The sequence below is a fragment of the Lontra canadensis genome, unplaced genomic scaffold (genome assembly GCF_010015895.1).
Source record: "Lontra canadensis isolate GAN:19392208 unplaced genomic scaffold, GSC_riverotter_1.0 scaffold72, whole genome shotgun sequence".
Classification (NCBI taxonomy): Eukaryota; Metazoa; Chordata; class Mammalia; order Carnivora; family Mustelidae; genus Lontra; species Lontra canadensis.
Genome location: NW_022631066.1, coordinates 6372873 through 6396222, shown reverse-complemented (window position 1 = coordinate 6396222; position 23350 = coordinate 6372873). Strand labels below are relative to the sequence as shown.

The 23350-nt window shown below is 39.8% G+C and overlaps 2 protein-coding genes across 11 annotated transcripts in view; one reads left to right on the top strand and one right to left on the bottom strand.

Annotated features, from left to right (window-relative positions):
* Window positions 1-7288, top strand: part of CACNB2 (calcium voltage-gated channel auxiliary subunit beta 2) — a 373095-nt gene extending 365807 nt beyond the window's left edge. For 5 of the 9 annotated variants that reach the window (XM_032880877.1, XM_032880876.1, XM_032880878.1 and 2 more), the window contains exons 10-13: window positions 2700-2851; window positions 4656-4751; window positions 5710-5895; window positions 6726-7284. In XM_032880877.1, coding sequence (XP_032736768.1) covers window positions 2700-2851; window positions 4656-4751; window positions 5710-5895; window positions 6726-7220 — 929 coding nt within the window. In that variant the 3' untranslated portion in view covers window positions 7221-7284. Of the gene's footprint in view, window positions 1-2699; window positions 2852-4655; window positions 4752-5709; window positions 5896-6725 lie in introns of all 9 variants that reach the window. The other 4 variants (XM_032880874.1, XM_032880871.1, XM_032880872.1 and 1 more) reach the window with 3 other exon arrangements.
* A 5778-nt stretch (window positions 7289-13066) lies between these two features.
* Window positions 13067-23350, bottom strand: part of NSUN6 (NOP2/Sun RNA methyltransferase 6) — a 59433-nt gene continuing 49149 nt past the window's right edge. For both annotated transcript variants that reach the window (XM_032880881.1, XM_032880882.1), the window contains 3 exons: window positions 18683-18831; window positions 15033-15158; window positions 13067-13324 (listed from right to left, as the gene is read on the bottom strand). In XM_032880881.1, the coding sequence (XP_032736772.1) occupies window positions 13112-13324; window positions 15033-15158; window positions 18683-18831 (488 nt within the window). In that variant the 3' untranslated portion in view covers window positions 13067-13111. The remainder of the gene's footprint in view (window positions 13325-15032; window positions 15159-18682; window positions 18832-23350) is intronic.

Below are 23350 nucleotides of genomic sequence, written 5' to 3'. Positions count from 1 at the left end.
GAGCTAGCTGTAAGTCGTGTTCCACCAAGTTCACCCTTTTTAGTTGTATATGCACAGTGTTGTGCAAACCATCACCAATATCTAATTCTGGAACAAACCCCATCCATTAGCAGTCCCTCCCCAGTCTCCTGTCCCAGGAACCCAGGATATTCACTGCTTGGCTTCATGTCTCCACAGATTTATCCATTCTGGATATTTCAACTAAATAGGGTCATACGTCATATGGCCTTTGAGTCTGGCTTCTTTCACTTAGCATAATGTGTTCAGGATACATCCATGTTGTAGCAAGTACCATGACTCCATTCTTTTTTGGCTATTATTCTACTATATGTACATACTAACACATGAACTATATTCATGACATGGTTGGGATTTGGGTTGTTTGCACTCTTCAACTGTTGTGATTATTGCTAGGAACATCCGTATATAAATTTTTTGTAAGAGCTTATGTCCTCACTTGTCGTCGATATATACCTAGGAGTGGGATAACTGGGTCACACAGCAATTCTGTTTAACTTTTTGAGGAGCCGCCAAACTGTTTTCCGCAGCAGATGTTCCATTTTGCATTCCTACCAGCAATGTATGAGGATTTCAATTCTTGCACATCCTCCCCAACAATTCTTTTCATTTTTGAAATTCTATCCATACTAGTGGGTGGGAAGTTGTAATTCATTGTGCTTTCAGTTTTTGTTTCCCTAACAACTAATATTTTTTAACATCTTTTCATGTCTTTATTGGATATTTGTGTATCTTTTTTATAGAAATGTCTATTCAAATGCTTAGCCCATTTTTAATTGGGTTGTCTTTTTTAATGTTGTTAGCCACTGTATAGTACATAATGAGTCCTTGAGACAGTGTTCAATGATTCATTAGTTAAGTATAACACCCAGTGCTCATCATAGCATGTGCCCTCCTCAATACCCATGGCCCTGTTACCCCTCCCCCCACTTTCCTCCCCTCTGAAACCCCCAGATTGTTTCTCAGGGTCCATAGTCTCTAACGGTTCATCTCCCTCTCTGATTTCTCCCCCTTTGGATTTCCCTCCCTTCCCCTATGGTCCTCGTGCTATTGCTTGTGTTCCACCTATGAATGAAACCATATAATTGTCTTTCTCTGTTTAACTTACTCCACTTAACATAATCCCCTCCAGTTCTATCCATGTTGATGCAGGTAGTGGGTATTCATCCTTTCTAATGGCTGAGGAATATTCCATGGTGTATATGGACCACATCTTCTTTATCCATTCATCTGCTGAAGGGCATCTCGGCTCCTTCCACAGTTTGGCTATTGTGGTCCGTGAGTTTCTTAATCTGTACTTTTCCATATGTCTTTTTCTCCCTCCTTATAATTTCTTGCTTGAAGAGATGGGGTCCCTTATCCATCTGAAGTTTTCTAACTGCATTATATGGGTGTAGTTTATGTAATTGTCTATTCTTTGTGTTTCTTGTTAACTGGTAGATCCAGAAGCTTAATCAGATTGCTTTTGGTCTTCCTTTCTGCAAGACTGTCATGAATGGCTTATAATCAAATATTATTTTAAAGCTAGTACTGTAAATGGCTTCAGCCCAGATTGTAAATACATCCAGGGAACTAAAAGGATTCTAGTCATAACATACTGTGAGGAAGAGGAGTAGTGACTTGTCTTTTCTGCAGTAATATACTAGTGGAAATTATCTCCAGCACTCTTCTGCATGGATCTAAATGGCTAAGAGGAATTGGAAGGTATTCTGTAGGTCCAGCAGTCTCATAGAGTCTGCCTTTCATGATGGTAGAGGACACTACAAGCTACATGTTAGGCCTTTATAGATCTGTGCTGCCTAGTACAGTAGCCTCCGGCTATTTAGTTTTTATTTAAGTTTAAAAATTGAGCTTCTCATTCGCTCTAACTACAGTTCAAGTGCTCAGCAGCCACCTGTGCCAAGCAGCTATCATACTGGATGGCACTGACATAGACTATTTCCACCATCATAGAACATTCTGTTGGACAGTCCTGTTTTGTATTCTGGAGGGATCGTGGAGTGGATGGACTGAACTTTTCTTGGTATTCAAGCATTTTTTTAGTTAATAAGTTTTTCTATGAATCTTAGAGTTTGGATTGCTGTAGTGCTGCCTCTAATGGATAACTCCCCTTTTAAAATACGAATACTGCAGGACCACTCATCTGTTGGCAGAAACTGAGGAGAAGTGTGCTTTTGGACAAGTTTGTTACAGATACGATTAATGTCTCTCCTATTTTATGTTGGATTTCAGCTTGTTAATAAACACATCTAGAATATCATATAGAGAAAGTAGACCAATAGGTGACAGTATAAACACAGATCAAGCTGATGCAGTGAAAAGAAATGTGGTGAGAGTTGCTATGGTAACGTGGTCAGAAACAGACAAGTTAAAGATATTCTTAAGTTTCAATTTTACATCTTTATGAAATGATTTCACAGAGTGAAGTTTTATAGCACAAAGAGTGTTCTACTGGAAGCAAATTTTACAGCTGGTTGAGAGAAGAATTCCCTCAATACTAAAGGTTCTGTGGAGAGACAGCTCTTTCCAAAGGATACCCTTTATCACCTCGATTGCCTGTAAACATTAACCTGTTGGCTGCCCTACTTCCCTTCCTGTTGAAGAAACAGTGTACCATTTTTATTTCAATTTGGTTTAAAAATACTTTCAGTAATTGAACTCTGCTTATTAACCTTCTACAGCGGAAGTTCAGAGTGAAATCGAAAGGATTTTTGAACTTGCAAGAACACTGCAACTGGTAGTCCTTGATGCAGATACCATTAATCATCCAGCTCAACTCAGTAAAACTTCTTTGGCCCCTATTATAGTCTACGTAAAGATTTCTTCTCCTAAGGTAAGCGGGCTTGTTCTTATTTGCTCTCTAATCAAACTTCATTACAGTTGTTTATGTTCTGCTTTACAATTGTGGTAAGTTATATCTCTACCCATCATAAAGAGTTTGAAGAGACAGGGTAGTCAAGAGTTTTTAAGATTCATGTAAGCAAAGCATGGTTATTAGTTTCATGGCTTAGAACACCGATTCCCACAATGTGGTCCATGGTGTCCTGGAGGAAGGTTCTGAGAAACTTCTAGAGAGACCATGAGGTCGAAATTATTTCCATAATACTAAGACATTGTTCTCCTTTTTCACTGTTTTGACATTTGCACTGAGGGTGCAAAAGCAATGGGGGGTAAAACTGCTAGTGTCCGTGAATGGGGACTGGTAACAGACGGTGTTCACGGTCCAAAAAAACCTACCACCACCCAGTTTCAGTTAAGTATGTCTTGACAAAGTAGTAACATTTACTAATGTTACTAACTTTTGACTCTTAAATACACGGCTTTTCAATATTCTGTGTAATGAAACTTGACTAGCTGAAACACTTTATCAGTCATCTTGAGGACACATAGTGACTAATAAAGTTATAAACTCAAGCTGCCTCTTTTTTCACAGAACACCATTTTTATTTGAATGAACAACTGACATACTATGTTTATAAGACTTGTTTTTTTGGCAGATATTTTCCCATTTGTCACCAGTGATAAAACTGGAGCTTTCAAACAAAAATTGAAATTTCAGAAAATTTGTATCTGAGCTTAGCAGCTTTTCAAAAGATGGCCTTTTCTGATGTGATCAGTGGTAACAGCAAATATGTTTTGATATTGTTTAAGAAGTGTGTCAGCATTTGGAAGATCTGAAGAATCTGAACCATTATTTTCCAAATGATCAATGCAATGATGTTACAAATCATGCACAGTAAAAGATCCATTCACATTTCAAGATAAACCAATTTAATGTAATTTAACAGTAAGAAAAGTTCACTGACACAGTTTAAGCTTTCACATGCAACTAGTCTTAAGAAACTACCACTTGTTGGGGCGCCTGGGTGGCTCAGTGGGTTAAGCCTCTGCCTTCGGCTCGGGTCATGGTCTCAGGGTCCCGGGATCGAGCCCCACATCGGGCTCTCTGCACAGCGGGGAGCTTGCTTCCCCCTCTCTCTCTGCCTGCCTCTCTGCCTACTTGTGATCTCTGTCTGTCAAATAAATAAATCTTAAAAAAAAACAAAAGAAAGAAACTACCACTTGTTGAGTTTAGTGTAACATCAAAGAACACTGTCACAATTCCTGAAAAGGCTACTAAAATACTCTTCCTTTTCTGAATTACCTATCTGTAGAGGGATGGATTTCTTCACATTATTTCAACCAAAACAAGACTCTGTAGCAGGTTAAGAAGCAATTAGAGAAATTGACAAAAAATGTAGTTTTTTTATTTTTTAAATTTGTTAAAATGTGACCAGCTTATCATTCATTTTTAAATGAATATTTAACAATGTGTTCAGTTGTAGTTTCTACTGTGGTAAACATTATACTTCACATAAAAACTCTTGGGGTTCTCAATTTTTTTTTAAACATAAAGGAGTCATAAGATTGGTAACTGCAAGCTTTGAAAAAGAGAGTAAGCTCCATGCTAGTTATCGTTTTAAAGTCTGCAACTGAGATTTCTGTTAACATGTTAATTTTTCAGCTAACTTACATGTTTTATGGCTCAATCTATTATAAACCATTTGTGCTATACATAAAAAGGCCTTAGAGTGAGTAACAAACCTTATTCTTTACCTGAATGCAGATATTCTTCTGTTAAATCTTATCTTTCACAGGTTTTACAAAGGTTAATAAAATCTCGAGGGAAATCTCAAGCTAAACACCTCAATGTCCAGATGGTCGCAGCTGATAAACTGGCTCAGTGTCCTCCAGTAAGTCATCTCCATACACGGTAAAATCCACCTGAAGACATTAGCCCTGGTCTTATATTTAGAAAGCAACCGTCCAATAACCAGACAGGAAAACAGGTGTCGAGGGAGAGAATTCTCCCCACTTAGCCATGGTCTTCAGTCCCAAGAAGTGAACTGTCCTACCATCTCCCATGAGCACTTGTCTAGATTATGGCTTAGAAAAAACTCCAGTGCATTTGGTGGTGACCTTGCTTTGTTAATACCTAATTCGTATCTTAAATGAAATGAGATTATGGTTTCAAAATTTGGTTTATAAAGTGGATCTGTTTGGGCTTTGTTATTCGCTTCTAATAACTCTTAATAGCTTTCTTAATAATTGAGAAATTGATTTGAGACCATGTTAAAAATTTTCTTTTTTCTAAACAGTTATGTAGCTTCTGATACCTGAACAAATTCCCCTCCTGATCCCTGCTTTTTACATATCATGGTTTGAGACTAACGAACACCTCTAGGTTTTCATTTTGATATGCAGTATAGCAGAAGCTATAAGAATTATATTGTTTATCGCTGGGCATATTTTGAAGTTTGGGCCCTGTCAAATCATCAGTGATTTCAGCTTTTGTCTGCCAAATTTCCTGTCCTAATCTTGCCTTAGCAATTTCCACGATTAAGTTTTTCATAGTCTCTATGTCAAAACCAGGCCTCTTCCTGTGCTGTCCAGATTATATTTTTATTTCTCTACCTCTTTACTATCCTGTCTAAACAACTGTCATTACACTGAGAATTGCTACAGGTTAAACACCTAGAGTTGTGAGCACTGATCTAAGGCAGACAGACACAGTCTGACTCAACAGGACATTTAGACAATTTGAAAAGGAGCGAGCAGGAGCACACGTGCACATACAAAGGGGTGCGGCCTCTTCATTTGGATAGCGCCGGGCTGGGGCGAGTGGGTCATCGGCAATGTCTGCCTCTGCAGGAGCTGTTTGATGTGATCCTGGACGAGAACCAGCTCGAGGATGCTTGTGAGCACCTTGCCGACTATCTGGAGGCCTACTGGAAGGCCACCCACCCTCCCAGCAGCCATCTCCCCAACCCGCTCCTTAGTCGTACTTTAGCCACTTCAGCTCTGCCCAGTAGCCCCACTCAAGCCTCTAATTCACAGGTAAGAGGGCTCTTTCTTAAGCCCTAGAAACTAGGCTGCCTTGGGTCATCTGGCGGGGATCCAAGCCCACTTACCCAGCACAGCGCCTGTTCCAGCGGGAGCAGCTCTGAACGGAGACACGTGTTGAGTCATCTACCGTCTTCAGGGCGAGTTGTGTACCTGTAAGAAAAACTCTGTCAACACTATACCACAAACATACAGAAACAACTCAGCCCCATGTCCTGTAAGACAAGGAGAGCATTCTTCTACACTGTCAGCAGCACAGCCATGGAATCAGACTGCCTGGGCTCGAATTCCTGCTCCAACTCTTACTGGGTGTGTAAGGTTGGAGAAGTTGCTTACCTGCCCCTTGCCTCAGAAAGACTAATGGTAACTGGTCCTGCAGGGCTGCTGCCACATTACTGAATTAATACCGAAGGCTGGCTTAGGATAGTACTTGCCTCATACTAAATGGTATGTGAGTATCCCCAACATCTTAAGCATTTTTAATCTTCCCACAGGTCTTCAAGTAGAGGTAGTGAAATGTACACTTGTGTGTAAAGAAATTTTAGGTACCTGTATCTGATTTGAATGTCAGGAGAACATATAAAAGGATGCTGTCCCCCCTTCACTTATTCATTAAGGAAAAGAAAGTCTGATATAACGTAGTACAAGCCTTGTAAATGCCACCGGATGTTATCAAAAGAATTAAGTAACTGAGCAAGGTTAGATTTCATTTTAGAAAGTCCCCAGGGAATAAACCCTTGAAAGGACAGCCTTGCTCTCGGGACATGTTAGTTCTTTACACGGTGACCCTGGCTGACGCCTGTGTTGGCTCCCTTACCCACCAGGGTTCTCAAGGGGATCAGAGGACTGAGCGCTCCGCTCCCGCCCGCTCTGCCTCCCAAGCTGAAGAAGAACCCTGCCCGGAACCCGTCAAGAAACCCCAGCACCGTTCCTCCTCCTCCGCCCAGCATCACAGCCATCGCAGCGGGACGAGCCGAGGCCTCTCCAGGCAGGAGACATTTGACTCAGAAACCCAGGAGAGTAGAGACTCTGCCTATGTGGAGCCGAAGGAAGATTACTCCCACGAACACGTGGACCACTATGCCCCCCACCGTGACCATAACCACCGAGATGAGCCCCACGGGAGCAGTGAGCACAGACACAGGGAGTCTCGGCACCGTTCCAGGGACCTGGATCGAGAGCAGGACCACAATGAGTGCAACAAACAACGGAGCCGGCATAAATCCAAGGATCGCTATTGTGACAAGGACGGAGAGGGCCTCTCCAAAAAACGGAGCGAGGCTGGGGAGTGGAACAGGGATGTTTACATCCGCCAGTGACTTTGGCCCTTCTACGTTTCTTTTTTTTAAGTCTTGTATACCCCCACCCTCAGACTCAATCTTTGGGGTCTACATTGCAGTCATATGTGATCTGTCCTGTATACTTTGTATTGCTGTTGCTCGAATAGCAATAGCATGATAGAGAGTATTAATATACCTTTTTTTTTCTTTTGTAAGTGCTATATAAATCTGCCTGGTATGGCTGCAGTCCTCCGGTTGCATACTGGACTTCTCAAAAACTGTTTGGGATCGCTGCCACTTGAACAAAATCTGTTGCCATCCAGGTGGCATTAGTATTTTAAGAAACATAGTTGATGTTTTCAAAAATGTAGTTAATGTATCCAGCAAGCCAGAATTGGCCCAGGTGAAAAGTGGAATTTCTTGATTCTCCAGATTTTTAATATGTAGGCACCTGATTTGCATATTCATTTAACCATGGACCACTGTTTCTTGCTTGTACCTCTGGCTGACTAAATTTGGGGACAGATTCAGTCTTGCCTTACACAAAGGGGATCATAAAGTTAGAATCTATTTTCTATGTACTAGTACTGTGTACTGTATAGTTTGTAAATGTTATTTCTGCAAACACCTTCTTATAATTATATATAATATATATATATATAATATATATATATATATCTCAGTTTGATCACACTATTTTAGAGTCTTAATGCCAAGTCAGCAGATTTGCTTTATGAATTACAGGGACTAGAAATGCCCACCTTCAGGAAATTTGTAATATCGTCTAGACACCTATCCCCATTCTAATAGAAAGTCTGTACATACTGTAAATACGTGTGATTGCCTGACTTGAAGAGGTTTGATTTCTGAATGTTTTACCATCCTTGTAAGTTTATAATTTTGACCATAAATTATGGTAAATATAACCAAACTCCAAAGGCTGTCCTAATCCATGCAGTTCACACTGATTGTGACAAACACATTCTTAGTAGCTAGTGTCTTATGTCACTGCACTGGAGTATACGAGCCGGACCTCCGTATGCAAGCGTGTCTGTGTGTACGAGTGTGTAAAAGCGTGCACGAGTGACTGCGATGGAACTGAGTGCTCAAGACTCGAGACCGAAACCTAGAATTCTACTCACCTGGCTTTGTATTTAATTGTGCTACTTGTTGCTTTGAGAATCCGTTGAGCAGTCAGGGAATGTGAGGAAGCTTGCTGCCAAAGGCGACTAGGAAGGCATTCGTCTGCTGGCTCCTTGTTTTTGCTCCTAGAGAGTAAAAACACAGGCAACTTTTAACTGTGAGTGTTTCACTGGAAATGTACAATCTTTGTGTGTTTGAGTATTTGTTTTAGTAAGAAATGTTTACACAGCTTGTAGAATTATTTCGTGGGAAAATAAATTTTTCTAACTTCTCCCACCTCCTTTCTAACCTTGCCTATGGTTCCTGTTGTTTATGTCCCTTCAGTTTCCCCCTTCATTCCATTCCCTGCCACCAACTCCCAACAGTTTTGCTGTCCGTCAAAACCTAGAAGTGCTTCTTATAACCAAAGTTTCTGCTCTTCAGAAGTAATCAGGGCAAGATGAGGTGACTTGAAGTGAACAAAATGTTAAGACTATCTTCCTCCATTAGACATCCGCTCTGAAAGGGAACCCAAAAGATACTATTCTCCATGCCTCAGTGATAGCACTGTAAGCAGCTCACGGGGTGGTTGTCACGCTAAGGCTAAAATAACCTTCTCCATATCGCTTATATGTACTTTTTGTCCAGTTACAACTGGACAGGTAAGACAGTATTAGGTGTGCAAGTACCCAGCACCTGAAGTTTGTCCCTGGAAAATTCCGAGCTATAATATAATGGCCTAACTTCAGATATGTACATTATGAAATTGTTATTTTGTTAAAGAAGTTAATCTATTTTTGTTTTGCATGGATTATTCCAGGTTCTTGCCAAATATTCTGGGACCTAAGTAAAACTGTTTCACATTTAACTCCTTATTTCCCTTCCTCTGCAAGAAAACTCAGTTTTAAAAATGAGTTACATTTGAAGGGTTTTATCAGCTAATATAAGGAACATTTTCCTCAGAATTCATCTTTTTGTTAATTAGCTCTGTACTGTTGACTATTTATTGAATATAAAAGCAGTAGTCATAATATATGCATTTTTGATGTAAAATATTCATATCATTGGGGAACCATATTCCAGTTAAAGTTACTTGTATAAAATATTTCTAAAACTTTCATCCCAATTAATGACTTTGGGATATCTAAAACTCTTGAAGTATAACTGGTATTTATCTTTCTTGCTGCTACCACGAATCCCTTTCAAAGAGTCCTGCTAACAGATTCCAGTTCTTTTCACTTTTGGATTCTTTTCACTTGACTGTGAAACATACTAGTCCAAATCAGAGTAGTCCTCAAAAAACGATATTGCAGGATTTGACAGTGAGCATCTATACGTGAAAACTGTATAGCAGGTATATGTGTGAACAGTGTGTATTGAATCTGTAAATGAAGAAATAATCCCAAGGGCAATGGGAGATTTTACTGACTTGTGGAATGTAAACTTAGTCTTTTCACTCAGCAAAGGCTTAACCTTAACCTACTCAGTTGTAGAATCATGATCTTTGTAGTCAACCTAGAAAATGCTGGAAATGGAAATGTTCTTAATAGTTCTGTTTTATTGTCAAACCCATTTCAGTTTTTCCTATGCTCTTTCTCTACTGCTCATTTAAGTTACTGTTACAAAAAGGTGCTGCTAAATGTAGGATGTCTTAGTTGTATTGTACTTTGGGACAACGCCACATTTTTAACATGGTCTGCTATGCATTCCTGTTAAACATTCACTGTCAGCTACACTGAACTGTTCAACAAATCTGGTTTAAAGTCATTCATATAAAACAAATAAAGAGCTGGCTTTCTGCACTGTTTATTAGTAGTAGTATTAATTGCCATTTTAGGAATGATTCTTTTTTTTTTTTTTTGAAGATTTTATTTATTTATTGACAGACAGAGATCACAAGTAGGCAGAGAGGCAGGCAGCGAGAGAGGAAGGGAAGCAGGCTCCCTGCTAAGCAGTGAGCCAGACGCGGGGCTTGATCCCAGGACCCTGGGATCATGACCTGAGCCGAAGGCAGAGGCTTTAACCCACTGAGCCACCCAGGCGCCCCAGGAATGATTCTTATAGTTGAGAATGTGTCAGATTTTCAACAACACTTCCCACGGTGGGAGCATCTTTTTTTAAGGGCAGTGCTGATCCCTGAATTTACTTTAGCGATGTTCCCTTTATGTCACATAAAATACTAGTTTATGGCAGGTAATAAAGATCTTTTAAAATGGGAGCAGAGTAGTCTTTCTCCCACCTTAATTCTCCATGTGTGGCAATTCAGTTTTTTTTTTTATTCTTCATTTTTAAAATAAAAATTTCATTTTAAAATGAAAATTTAAATGCTCACCCCTACCCCACCCCCCACTTTGCTCTATGATACCAGGCTGCTAGTCTTGAAAACTCTCATCTTAGTAGTGGTATGTCAAGAGTCACACAGTCAAGGAAAACAGGTAACTAGATGATTCTAGACCAGTTATTTAATTCTGGCTATATTATATTTGTACTTCACCTTACTATTTAAAGTAAAATGTGGCACAGGGTTTTGAAGTAAAACGTACTCACTGTTAAGTTGCTTTTTTTTGTTTCACAGAAATATCTATGTTAATCTTAAATACGTTAAGAGAGAATATATTCTTTTCTTCCACATTTGCCAGATTTTTTTCCCTTTTCATTCTACTTAGTCTTAACTTTGTGTCCCTTAAGACTGAATGTGTTTTATTTTCCAATTTTCCCTATTTTTTTGAAGGAACGAAACCCACTGAAAAGGTCTTTGTCAAAGCCAACATTTTTAACAATATTCCTTGTCTTCCTGTTTTAATATGCAAATACTGTTCTTTTGTTTTGCCTGCATTGCTTGTATTTTGCTATTTGTCGGTATTAATCAACAGTTTACATGTCTACTGCTGGTCTCCCTGTCTACGGTTTTCATCCCAGCTGAGCACATAAGGCCTAGCAGAGAGCATGAGAAGACATGGATTTTTTTTTTTTTAAACATATTAAAGTTTGGAGAAATGTGTGGAGCCCTAGAAACGGGATTACAGGTAAATGGTGCTTCTCTTTAGTCCAATGACATCTACTGGAAAAAAGGCAGAATAAGGGATATAAAGAAGTCAGGCACATAACTGAATCTTATGGAACCTGAAATAGCTTGTCCCTCATTCAATAAGCATGTATTGATCTATTCTAAAGCAGGAACAGAAAAGACATGGTTCCCGCCTTCAAGACTTTCCCCCAAACCTGGTGGGGGTGGGTAAGGAGGATGCCTATTAAAAGAAGAGTGAGTGTGTTAATGATAAGGGCAGTTGAAAAGATAGAAATGCCCAAGCCAACCTAAGTGGAGGATGTTCAAGAAAAGCTTCAGAGAAGAGGCTTGCTAACGGTCTTACCTGATCAAAGAGACTTTGCCATCTTGATGGACACAACAGTCAGGAGAAATTCCTAACAGAAACCTAGGAGGGGGGGAAAAAAAGGAACTATTAGGCAATTGTTCCCACCTATCCACCTTATGCACTCGAGGCTGAGAAACTCTGGGGTAATCCGAATGGAAGTTAAAACATTTAGATGTATTTAATACTGTAAAAGACAGCCTTTAAACTGGGCTGGGTATTTGGCATTTTAATGTATCTTATCTGAAAAGCAGGAGGATGAAGCAAGCCTAAGGTTATAGTTACATTTTAATAAAAGCAGTCACATACGGGCTGCTCACAGGGGGATGTTTGGTTACTTTTGCAGTTGAGGGGATGTTCATGTTTTTGTTGGATTCTAGATTTGCTTATAAAGTGGTCTTTTTGGTCTTGATCTACTATATTCCTACTTGGCTTTGTCGGATGTTGACGTTTGGTGAATGCATGTTCAAGAGGACACCCCCAAGGTAGGGTGAAAGCGCCACGCCAGTTTCTAGCTACCAGAAGCTGCTCTTTTCTGTCTCCCCAGTCATATCCCATTAACTTGTATAACAGGTGTTCCAATGGATGATGAAAATACCCAAATTGTGGAATATTCTCATAATTTTAATATACAGAGTGAAGAAAATATTTGTTGTAGGTTTCAGTTTAAAAGCATTAAAAAAAAAAAGAAAGAAAGAAACGTGGTAAAGGCACACTACCATTTAGGAGGTCTAGACTCCATTTGAAAGAGTTGATTTAGGAGCACCAGGTGGCTTAGTTGGTTAAGCGTCCCACTCTTGGTTTCAGTCAGGCTTTGTGCTCAGCACGGAGTCTTCTTGAGATTCCCTCTCCCTCTGCCCCTCCTGCTCACGGCTGCTCTCTCTCTCTTTCTCAAATATGTAAATCTTAAAAAAAAAAAAGTTGACTTATCACGTAGTAAACAGAAAAATTCCGATAAAATGCTCAGTTCAGTTATGGGCATATGGAAAACATTATAGTTCCCATACCCTGAATTTTTAGGAACTACTTTAGGAACTCAAGAACAAAGAAAAATTTCTACCAAATTAAATACTGCTCATTTTATTCCTTTTGTTAGAATCACAAACTTTAACATTAAAAATGATGTGCATTCTTTACACATTAAAACACAAAGCCCCAAATGAAAATACGCTCTACGCTCCTAATATCTGTAGGCATCTCCTTTTTTTATACTGTGCTAATCCTTAAGAAAAAAATTATTTACAAAATACAAAATATAACCATATACCACCCCCAACTACTTCGTCCATGAAGTAGAGTCTCCTGATCAAATCTCTTGGTCCCTGGTGCAACAGCTGGCAGCCTTTTCTGTTTCCTTGGCAACTCTGCCTGACAACAGTTGGGGGGAAAAAAAAACCATATAGTGAACGTTTAGAATTTTCACTTCTAAGAGTTCTTCTATGTGCTTTTGCATTTTATGAATTTTGCAATAAAAAAACCTATGCAGTCCTTATTTGCCAGCCAAATCATGTCTTCTATCCTGGCATCTCTGAGAGCATCAATGTCAGTGTCCCGTAATGGCACAACAGATGGATCAAATCGCTGCAGCTGTTTCAATTGTTCCAATGATAGGCCAGCTCCCAGCATTCCTTCCCCTCCAATCTGTGGTTCCTGTTCGGAGAAAATGAGAGAACGTGACCATCCTATCATGGGTAAGTGTGCCCGCATACATTTAAGTTAAAAGACAACACTGGGGCGCCTGGGTGGCTTAGTAGGTCTAGTGTCGGCCTTCGGCTCAGGTTGTGATCCCAGGGTTCTGGGATCGGGTCCCACACTTCGTGGGGAGTCTGCTTCTCCCTCTGCTGTGTACTCCCTTTCTCTTCCTCCCAAATAAATGAATACAATCTTTAAAACAATATAAATAAATAAATAAATAAATAAATAAATAAAAGACAAAGCTGAGGTATAAGTACCACCAATTCCAAAAAGAGACAAATGTTGTCTTTGTGGAATGGACATGCGGTTTTTCTGGATAGTAACACATGGTCTCCTCATGACTGAGTTTCTATTATGACCCCAGATACTCATCAAGAACTGTGGCTTTGCCACATTTTCCCTGTGTGATCTTAAGCAAGTAACTTCACATAACTCTTGTTTCCTCATCTGTATAACAGATAAAATACTCAGTTCTCAGATTTTATTTAATAAGGTGGAGTCCACCTGGCATGTAGTGGTCACTCCGTAAGTGGATCATTATTATCAAGAACAGCAATAAAAGAAAACTCAGCTTTATTATCACACTCCCCAAAGCTGACAGGAGTTCCACATGCACCTAAAGGTGACTTTCTCTGACCCAAACTAATTGGATGATTAAAGATTTCTATTGCTTTTGAATGTACTAGAATATTAGGAGATAAATTAAGGCTGTGTCAATTAGTTTAGAACCTAGAATCATGAGGATCTGAGTGAGATGTGGGAATCTCGACTGCACAAGATCCGTAATCCTAAATCAAGTCAACACTGTGTAAATGTTTATGTTTAATACTTAAGTATTATTAAAAAACCTACTGTTTATTAATCCATGGGGAAATTTTCCATCTCTTTTAGGTATATATCAAGTGTATATGCATACGGACACACACACATAAAATTCAAGTGAATTCTGAAGTCTTCCTTTCCTCTACAATGCAATTACCTTCTTTTCCGAGTGTAGAAACCATCTCTGGATTACTTTTTATTCATATATTCCAATTACCTAACTAGAGTTCTGTACAGAAGGGTACTGAAGTTAGATGTTCAGTGTATCCAACTGAATGTGAGCATTATTACAGATTTAAACTTCCTCTCAGACATCATGGGTTAAAAATATAGTCATACTATACTTTTGACAAAAACCAAGACCAGTAAAATAAAGTATAAGAAAGCTTTTTAAATGTTACATATTTTATGTCAGAAACCATAAAGAAGCAATATTCTTTGTTGTTGATGTGACTTGAGCAAAAATGTTGAACATACTCCATCCCAGCAAATCTAGGAGTAGGAGGGGAAAAGAAGAAACAACTTTTTAGAAAAAAAGGTTCTGAGTAACGTAAGCAAGAGCCATAGGTGAAAGATGCACGTAACACGAGTACACCTGAGCTCTGTGGCATTTCAACACGACGGCAAGGAACGAGAACAGGGAAAAACTTGGTTAGGAGGTGGAAATTCTCTGTGGGCAGTCTACAATGGATCTCATTAGAGAAGCACTCTTGTTTTCTGCAGTATTTGTTTCAGAAGTTTGGCTTGACATAGTTCTTCCTGTAACAACCTTGTGTTTATCCCCACGCTCAAGTTTCCATAACTGGTCAGATTATACCGAGAACACTGACATCATTCTTACCTGGGGCTGAAGCTGAAGGTAAGGAAACGTCCGGAGGGCCCAGGCGACCTGTTCTTCGTTTTCGGCCAGCAAGATGGTGCATGTGCTATAGACTAGCACGCCCCCCGGCTTCAGCAGCTCAACGGCCTAAAGAAACACAATCAGACTCTGGACTGCAAGGCACGATCGACACTTTCTGGGATTTTAGATTGCTAGGATATCTTTCCAGGGTTTGGGATAAATGTTCCGTATGGCCAAGATTGGTTCTCTGTTCCAGACTAGATGCATTTCACTCTCTCAGAGCAGTTATAATCTGTTTAAACCAAGACTTTCCTGAATATAATCATTCCGTTTCACTGCTTTAGATACCACTTTTGGTGCCCAAAACTCACACATGTACCTTTTTAAACCATAGTCCTTTCTGAACTCTGTACTCGTGTACTCACTTCCTTCTTCATACATCTGCTATCAAATTCGACAGTGAACACCTATCTTCCCTCTGAGACCTATTAGAGATGTGCTACTTTCAGGCCCCAAATCTGGTATTATCTTTTATGCCTCTCTTTCCCTCACACTCCCCATCCATGAGCAAATTCTACTGGCTCTTCCTTTAAGATCTATCCAGAATTTGGCTATTTCCCCTACTATTATCCTAGTCTGAGCCCCACTGTCTTTGGCCTGGATTACTCAGCCTCCTTCTTAGTCCACCTGCTTCCCTGTCTGCCCTCCTATAACCTCTTCTCCATACAGCTGCCTGAGCACTGTTTTTAAAACTTCTCCACTCAAAACCCTACAAATGCCCTGACCTATGTCTGGGAGTCAATGCCCAAGTCCTTACAGTGGCTTTCCAAACCCTACGCAGAGCAGGCCTCTGGCTGCCCTTCTGACCTCCCCTCACACCTCTCGCTCACTTTGCTCTAGCAACACTGGCCTCTGCTGTTCCAAAACACACATGGCCCACTCCCACCCCAGGAGCAGTGCACAGGCTGGGAAACTTCTCATTGTCTGCAGTGCTCCTTCATAGTCTTATCTTTGTGTCTCTGCCACCTTTCCAGCACTGACCATCCCAGGTAACACTGCCACTGTTCAAATCCAGCACTCCTATCCTCCCTTCCTTAGTCTGCTCCGCGGGATTACTGCTCTGCTACTGTACTTCCTAACTTACTCATCTATTTGCTTCCTTTCCTCCCAATTAGAATAGACACTCCATGAATAAGGTAGGGATTGTTATTTTTTTCACTACTATATTGACAGCACCCAGAATAGCATAGATTACATTATCCTTAAGTGCTCAATGAAAAATGGTCCAGTAAATAAGTGAGTCAGGAAATAGGTATTATAAGAAAATGAATTTTTCCCAAATAATAGTTTATCTTTTCAGACTCCCAGATACTTAAAAACATTTCAAAGAAAAATCTTTAAAATATATACTATACATAGTATATTATTACATATATACATAATACATTATATATATATATACACACACATATATATACTATATGGTATATACAAGTATGTAATAAACTACATAACATAGTATATCATATATAGATGTAGGGTATCATATGCTACATATATTTTATTAAAAATAGCATATATTGTGCTTTCTTAACTAGAGTACACTGATCAAAATTGACACCATTACTGTACTCGTGCCAGTTATGGTTTTAAGCATTTTACATGGATTTTCTCAATTTACTTAAAACCATGAGGTATGGTTACCATCACCAATGAGGTGAACCTATTAGGTAGCGTATAGTCCCCACTTCTCATATGTGGTAACCAATGTACCTGAAGTCACTTAAGCGTAAGCAGCACAGCTCCAGACAAGCCGTGTCTGATTATAAGGTCCACATTCTCAATTAACACCTCTCAGTGCAGAATGGCAAACCTGCTACATCCTAAATTCTCCCTTGTATACAGTCAGCTCCTCCTCTTCCTTGTGATCACTGCAACTACTCCTAAGTAACTTTTAAAAATTTCCTTTCTGCTAGGACCTAAAAAAAACAAAAAGCCTACTCTTTTTAAAAATTTTTTAAAAAGATTTAATTTGTGAGAGAGAGAGCGTGCACGAGCACAAGCAGGGGGAGAAGCAGGCTCGCCACTGAGCAAGGAGCCCGATGCCGAACTCCATCCCAGGACCCTGAGATCATGACTTGAGCTGAAGGCAGACACTTAACTCACTGAGCCACCCAGGTGTCCCAAAAAGCATAGTCTTCTAAAATAGTGTCCTGGGTGCCTGGCTGGTGCAGTTGGTTAAGCGTCTGACTCTCAGTTTCAGCTCAGGTTGTGATCTCAGGGTTATGAGACTGAGCCCTGTGTCAGACTCTGCTATCTGGAGTCTGCTTGAGTTTCTTTCTCCTTCTGCCTCTACTCCTCCCCACAATCTCTGATCTCTCCATCTCTCTCTAAAAATAATAATAAATCTTTAATAATAAAGTGTCCTAATTTTAACCCTCAAGTCAAAGTGGGTTTCAGCTGTAAGTAAAGCTTCCACTTTTTGCTTCCAGGATGTGTTAAGACTGTACAGAGAAAAAGATAAATAATCTAGTACCAGCGCATCCATCGTGTTTAAAAGGAGATACTAGACAGATGAGCGAAACTGTACTCGAAGACAACTTTAGAGACCCACTATTGGGTCTCTATGTACTTATAACTGCTGGGCTGAGGGGAATTGATTTAGTCATCTTTGGTCAAATGCTCTACATTCTGTGAAATCCATGGAATCATTTGTTCAAGCCTGAACGAAATCCTCATACATTCTATTTGGGCTTCTCCCGAAATGTGCTAGACACCAGCTCAATTGGCAAAGTTTTTACTATTCTTCTACATCCTGCACTGAACAGTCCCTTCTCATTTTTATCAGTGTGTTTCCCTCCCCTGGACCTCCTGCTTCTCATACGCTAAGATGATCCAGGAACCCTATATAAAAACAGAGCAATTTGTTTTATGTTCCATTCCTTACACATCCCATTCCTTAACTATCATATTAACAGCTCACTGACTTCTTTAAGATATAGCAGAATGTTGGAAATTCATTAAATGTCTCAGCGAAATTCCGCTACTGCCTTTAAATGAAAGAAATGATCAACATTAATGACAGATTCTTGGATTTAAAACTAGGTTTTTTCTGTCTTTTTGTCTGATAAACATAAAATTTGCCATTGTAACCATTTGTAAGCATATATAGTTCAGTGGCATTAAACATTCACACTGTCATGCAACCATCACTACCATTCATCTCTCTAGAACTTTTTGTCTTCTCAAACTTAAAATTTGTACCCATTAAATACTAATTCCCCATTCTCCTGTCCCTCCAGCCCTGGAACCTGTATTTCACTGTCTCTACAAATGTTCCTAATCTAGTTACCTTGTATAAATGGAAACAGACATTATTTGTCTTTCTGTGTCTGGCTTCTATCACTTGGCAGAATGTTTCCAAAGTTCATTCATGTTGTAGCAGAATCTCATTCCTGTGTAAGGTTGTATAATATTCCATTCTGTGTGTACACCACATTTTGCTCATCTGTTCACCTGTTGATGGATCACTTGATGGGCTCTTTCTACATTCTGGTTATCGTGAAAAATACTGTAATGAACAATGCTCTCAAATGAAACATCAAACTATGAAAGTCAACTTTCTTTCACATCAAAGTATCATCACATACCACAGTGAAGAGTTTTCTCTGTAATGGTTGATATGATGTCACTTCTTTCAAAGTCCAAGAACAAGCCATGTTTGGTCTCTGTCCCATTCCACTACATGGTGCATCAAGAAGAATTCGGTCAAAAGATTCTGGTAAGAATGGAGGTTTTCCTATGAAGAGAATTATAAACATATTTGCTATCTGCCTACTGGTCTAGAATAGGAAGCTCCTGAAATAGAAATAATTATCAGCAATTTAAAATCATAATCTAGACTACAAAGAAAAACAATTTCTCCTTTCAAATAGCGGTAGAATTAATTCTAACATATGCAAAATAGTAAAAATGTGATTATTATAATTGAGGGTTATTCTGTTGACACAGTGCAAATCAAGGCCAATCAAAAAGACTCTGAATCCCCAATGTCAGGAGCCATAGTTTATCAGAGCTAGGATCTGGAATTACTTCTAGTCATCCTGAAGGCTGACAGTTCTCTGGGCAATCCCTACTGAAGATAGCCCAGAAAGGAAGAGTACCTGTTAGGTTCTAGTCAAATCTACTGGTTCTGAGGTTCCTCACTTTCCTTGCTTCTGGGCCATCGGCAAGGCTATGCTCTAGAGTAAGGCGGTATGTCCCTGCATCCAATCATGCACAGGTTTCCCTCTGCATTCACCTGAATAACTTTCTGCTAACTTCTGAGCTATTTTAAGTGTTACTAGAGAAAGTCATGAAACCAATCTGCTCATACATACATTTATGCTACCTTACTGCATGCAAGACACTGCTGCCGACTGCTTTCAGAGGAAGCCAGCTGACTGTCTACAGTAAACACAGCAATGTTCTGAATACCACACCAAGATAACCTGCTTTTCTCTAATTGCAAAACTGTCAGACAAGATTGCTCATCAATTTAACTCTTCTCCATTTAAACCCATCCTTGCCTTCTTACCTATGGTCTCAGAGTATCTTCTCAAAGTGAACAGTTATTTTTAAGGATTTTGATACATATTGAAAAAATGCTCTAGAAAGACTATACCAATTGACATTTCCATTATGATTATACTTATTCTCCCAAAATCTTCATCAAAGGATTATTTTTATTTTTGCTGTTGTTGTTTTATTGGCCATTTGTATTTTTCTTTATATGGTTACATTGTTTTGTCTTTTTCCTACTAACATTATTGTCTTTCTCTTTTTTAAAAAAGATTTTACTTATTTGTTTGAGAGAGAGAGCAAGCACACAAGCAGGAAGAAGGACAGAAGGAGAAGCAGACTTCCCACTGAGTAGGAACCCCCGTTGTGGGGCTTGATCCCAGGACCTGAGATCATGACCTGGGCCGAAGGCAGATGCTTAATCGACTGAGCCCCCCTGGCGCCCCTGTTATCTTTCTCTTATTGATAAGAAGAAATACAAGGGTAGTAGCTGTTTCCTGCCGTGATTAGCTCTCGGATGCCTCAGTGATCTCCTTTGCTTTTCCAACTCTTCAACATCTATTTAACAGACTCCTTACACTACTTATTTATACTACATTGTCTCTGTTGAAATACCTTATATAACTTTTTTTATTCCTGTGGCCAAATACACAGCTCTCAACAAGTTATTCATTTCCCTGACAAAGTAAAACAAAACCAAAAAAATCAACTCCTGAGACTAACAAATACAGACCATTAACAATGAACAATTTGGCCTCATCCAGATTCTTCTCCAACCACATTTCTCAGTACTCCCCCCAGATCTGTCACTGTTAAAAACAAACCCACATCACCACTTTGTTACCCAAAACTGTCATGAACTCTATTTCCATGCTTCTACTAATTCTATTCCCCTGTGAAGCCCCCTGCACTCATTTTCATTTGTCAAAATGCTCTCTACAGTCTCAAGGCCTAACAAATGCCACCTCCCCACCTAAATGCTTTTTCCATTGTCCCTCTAAGAAGTAATCCTTCCTTCTGAGTTCCTACTGCACTTGGTATCTTTTGGATATATGGTATTGTTTTTCAATTTATTTACTTGAGAGACAGTGAGACAGAGAGTATAAGCATGTGGCAGGGAGGGGCAGAGGGAGAGGGAGAGGGAGAGAGAATCTTGAGCAGACTTCATGCTGAGCATAAAGCCCAATGCAGGGCTCAATCTCCTGACCTTGAGATCATAAGCTGAGCGGAAACCAAGAGTCAGACGCTTAAATGAGTGCACCACCCAGGTGCCCCAGCTGTATAGTCATACGATCCCTGGTGATCATGTCTTACTTCCCCCCAGCACTAAAAATTCCTTAAAAATATCTCCAAACTCACAAGATACCTCTGTGTGAACTAGGATTAAGATATCTGCACCCTGGCTCTCTTCGGAGATGACATGATACTTTATATGGAAAATCCAAAAGACTCTACCCACAAACTACTAGACTCATACACCAATTTAGTAGTGTGGCAGGATACATAATCAATGCACAGAAATCAGTTGCTTTCTTATACACCAACAATGAAAATACAGAAAGGGAAATTCGAGAACTGATTCCATTTACTATAGCACCAAGAACCATAAGATACCTGGGAATAAACCTAACCAAAGAGGTAAAGGATCTGTACTCAAAGAACTATAGAACACTCATGAAAGAAACTGAGAAGACACAAAAAGATGGAAGGCCATTCCATGCTCATGGATGGAAAGAATAAACATTGTTAAAATGCCTATACTGCCTAGAGCAATCTATACTTCCAATGCCATTCCGATCAAAATTCCACTGGCACTTTTCAAAGAGCTAGAACAAACAATCTTAAAATTTGTATGGAACCAGAAGAGACCCCGAATTGATAAGAAAATGTTGAAAAAGAAAAACAAAGCTGGGGCATCACGTTGCCTGATTTCAAGCTTTACTACAAAGTTGTGATCACCAAGACAGCATGGTACTGGCACAAAAAAAGACACATAAACCAATGGAACAGAGTAGAGAGCCCAGATATGGACCCTCAACTTTATGGTCAAATAATCTTCGACAAAGCGGGAAAAAATATACAGTGAAAAAAAAAAACAGTCTCTTCGATAAATGGTGCTGGGAAAATTGGACAGCTATGTGTAGAATGAAACTCGACCACTCTCTTACACCATGCACAAAGATAAACTCAAAATGGACAAAAGACCTCAACGTGAGGCAGGAATCCATCAGAATCCTAGAGAAGAACATAGTAACCTCGTCAACATCGGCCACAGCAAATTCTTTCAAGATATGTCTCCAAAGGCAAAAGAAACAAAAGTGAAAATGAACTTTTGGGACTTGATAAAGATCAAAAGCTTCTGCACAGCAAAGGAAACAGTCAACAAAACAAAGAGGCAACCCACGGAATGGGAGAAGATATTCTCAAATGACACTATAGACAAAGGGCTGATAATCCAAGATCTATAAAGAACTCCTCAAACTCAACACACACAAAACAGATAATCACGTCAAAAAATGGGCAGACGATATGAACAGACACTTCTCCAAAGAAGACAAAGTGGCTAACAGACACATGAAAAAATGTTGACCATCACTAGCCATCAGGGAGATGCAAATCAAAACCACACTGATATACCACCTTACACCAGGCAGAATGGCCAAATTAACAAGACCGCAAACAACATGTGTTGGAGAGGATGTGGAGAAAGGGGAACCCTCTTACACTGTTGGTGGGAATGCAAGTTGGTGCAGCCACTTGGGAAAACAGTGTGGGGATTCCTTAAGAAATTAAAATAGCCACCCACTGGGTGGCTCAGTGGGTTAAGGCCTCTGCCTTTGGCTCAGGTCATGATCTCAGGGTTCTGGGATCGAGTCCCGCATCGGGCTCTCTGTTCAGCAGGGAGCCTGCTTCTCCGTCTCTCTGCCTTCCTCTCTGCCTACTTGTGATCTCTGTCAAATAAATAAATAAATCTAAAAAAAAAAAAAAAAAGAAATTAAAAATAGAGTTTCCCTATGACCCTACAATTGCACTATTGGGTATTTACCCCAAAGAGACAGATGTAGTGAAAAGAAGGGTCATCTGTACCCCAATTTTCATAGCAGCAAAGGCCTCAGTCACCAAATGGTAGAAAGAACAAAGGTGCCCTTCAACGGACAAATGGATAAGGAAGATATGGTCCATATATATAATGGAGTATTATGGCTCCATCAGAAATGATGAAGACCCAACCTTTGTATCAACATGGATGGGACTGGAAGAGATTATGCTGAGTGAAATAAGTCAAACAGAGAGAGTCAATTATCATATGGTTTCACTTATTTGTAGAGCATAAGAGATAACACAGAGGGCACGGGGAGATGGAAAGGAGAAGTGAGTTGGGGGAAAATGGAGGGGGAGACAAACCATGAAAGATTGTGGACTCTGAGAGACAAACTGAGGGTTGGAGGGGAGGGAGGTGGGAGGTTGGGTGAGCCTGGTGTGGATATTATGGAGGGCACGTATTGCATGGAGCACTGGGTGTGGTGCATAAACAATGAATTCTGGAATACTGAGAAGAATAAATAAATAAATAAATAAATAAATAAAAAGGTATCTGCGCCCTGGGATTAACATAGTCCTACACTATGATACACTGAGTACAAGTTGGAATTCAGCCCCTCAACATATACCTCAGCCAGGTCCCCTTGGACAGAGCATAACTATATGCCATGGCCCTGACAGGGGGAGGGACAATAATGTCTCATCACTGAACTTAC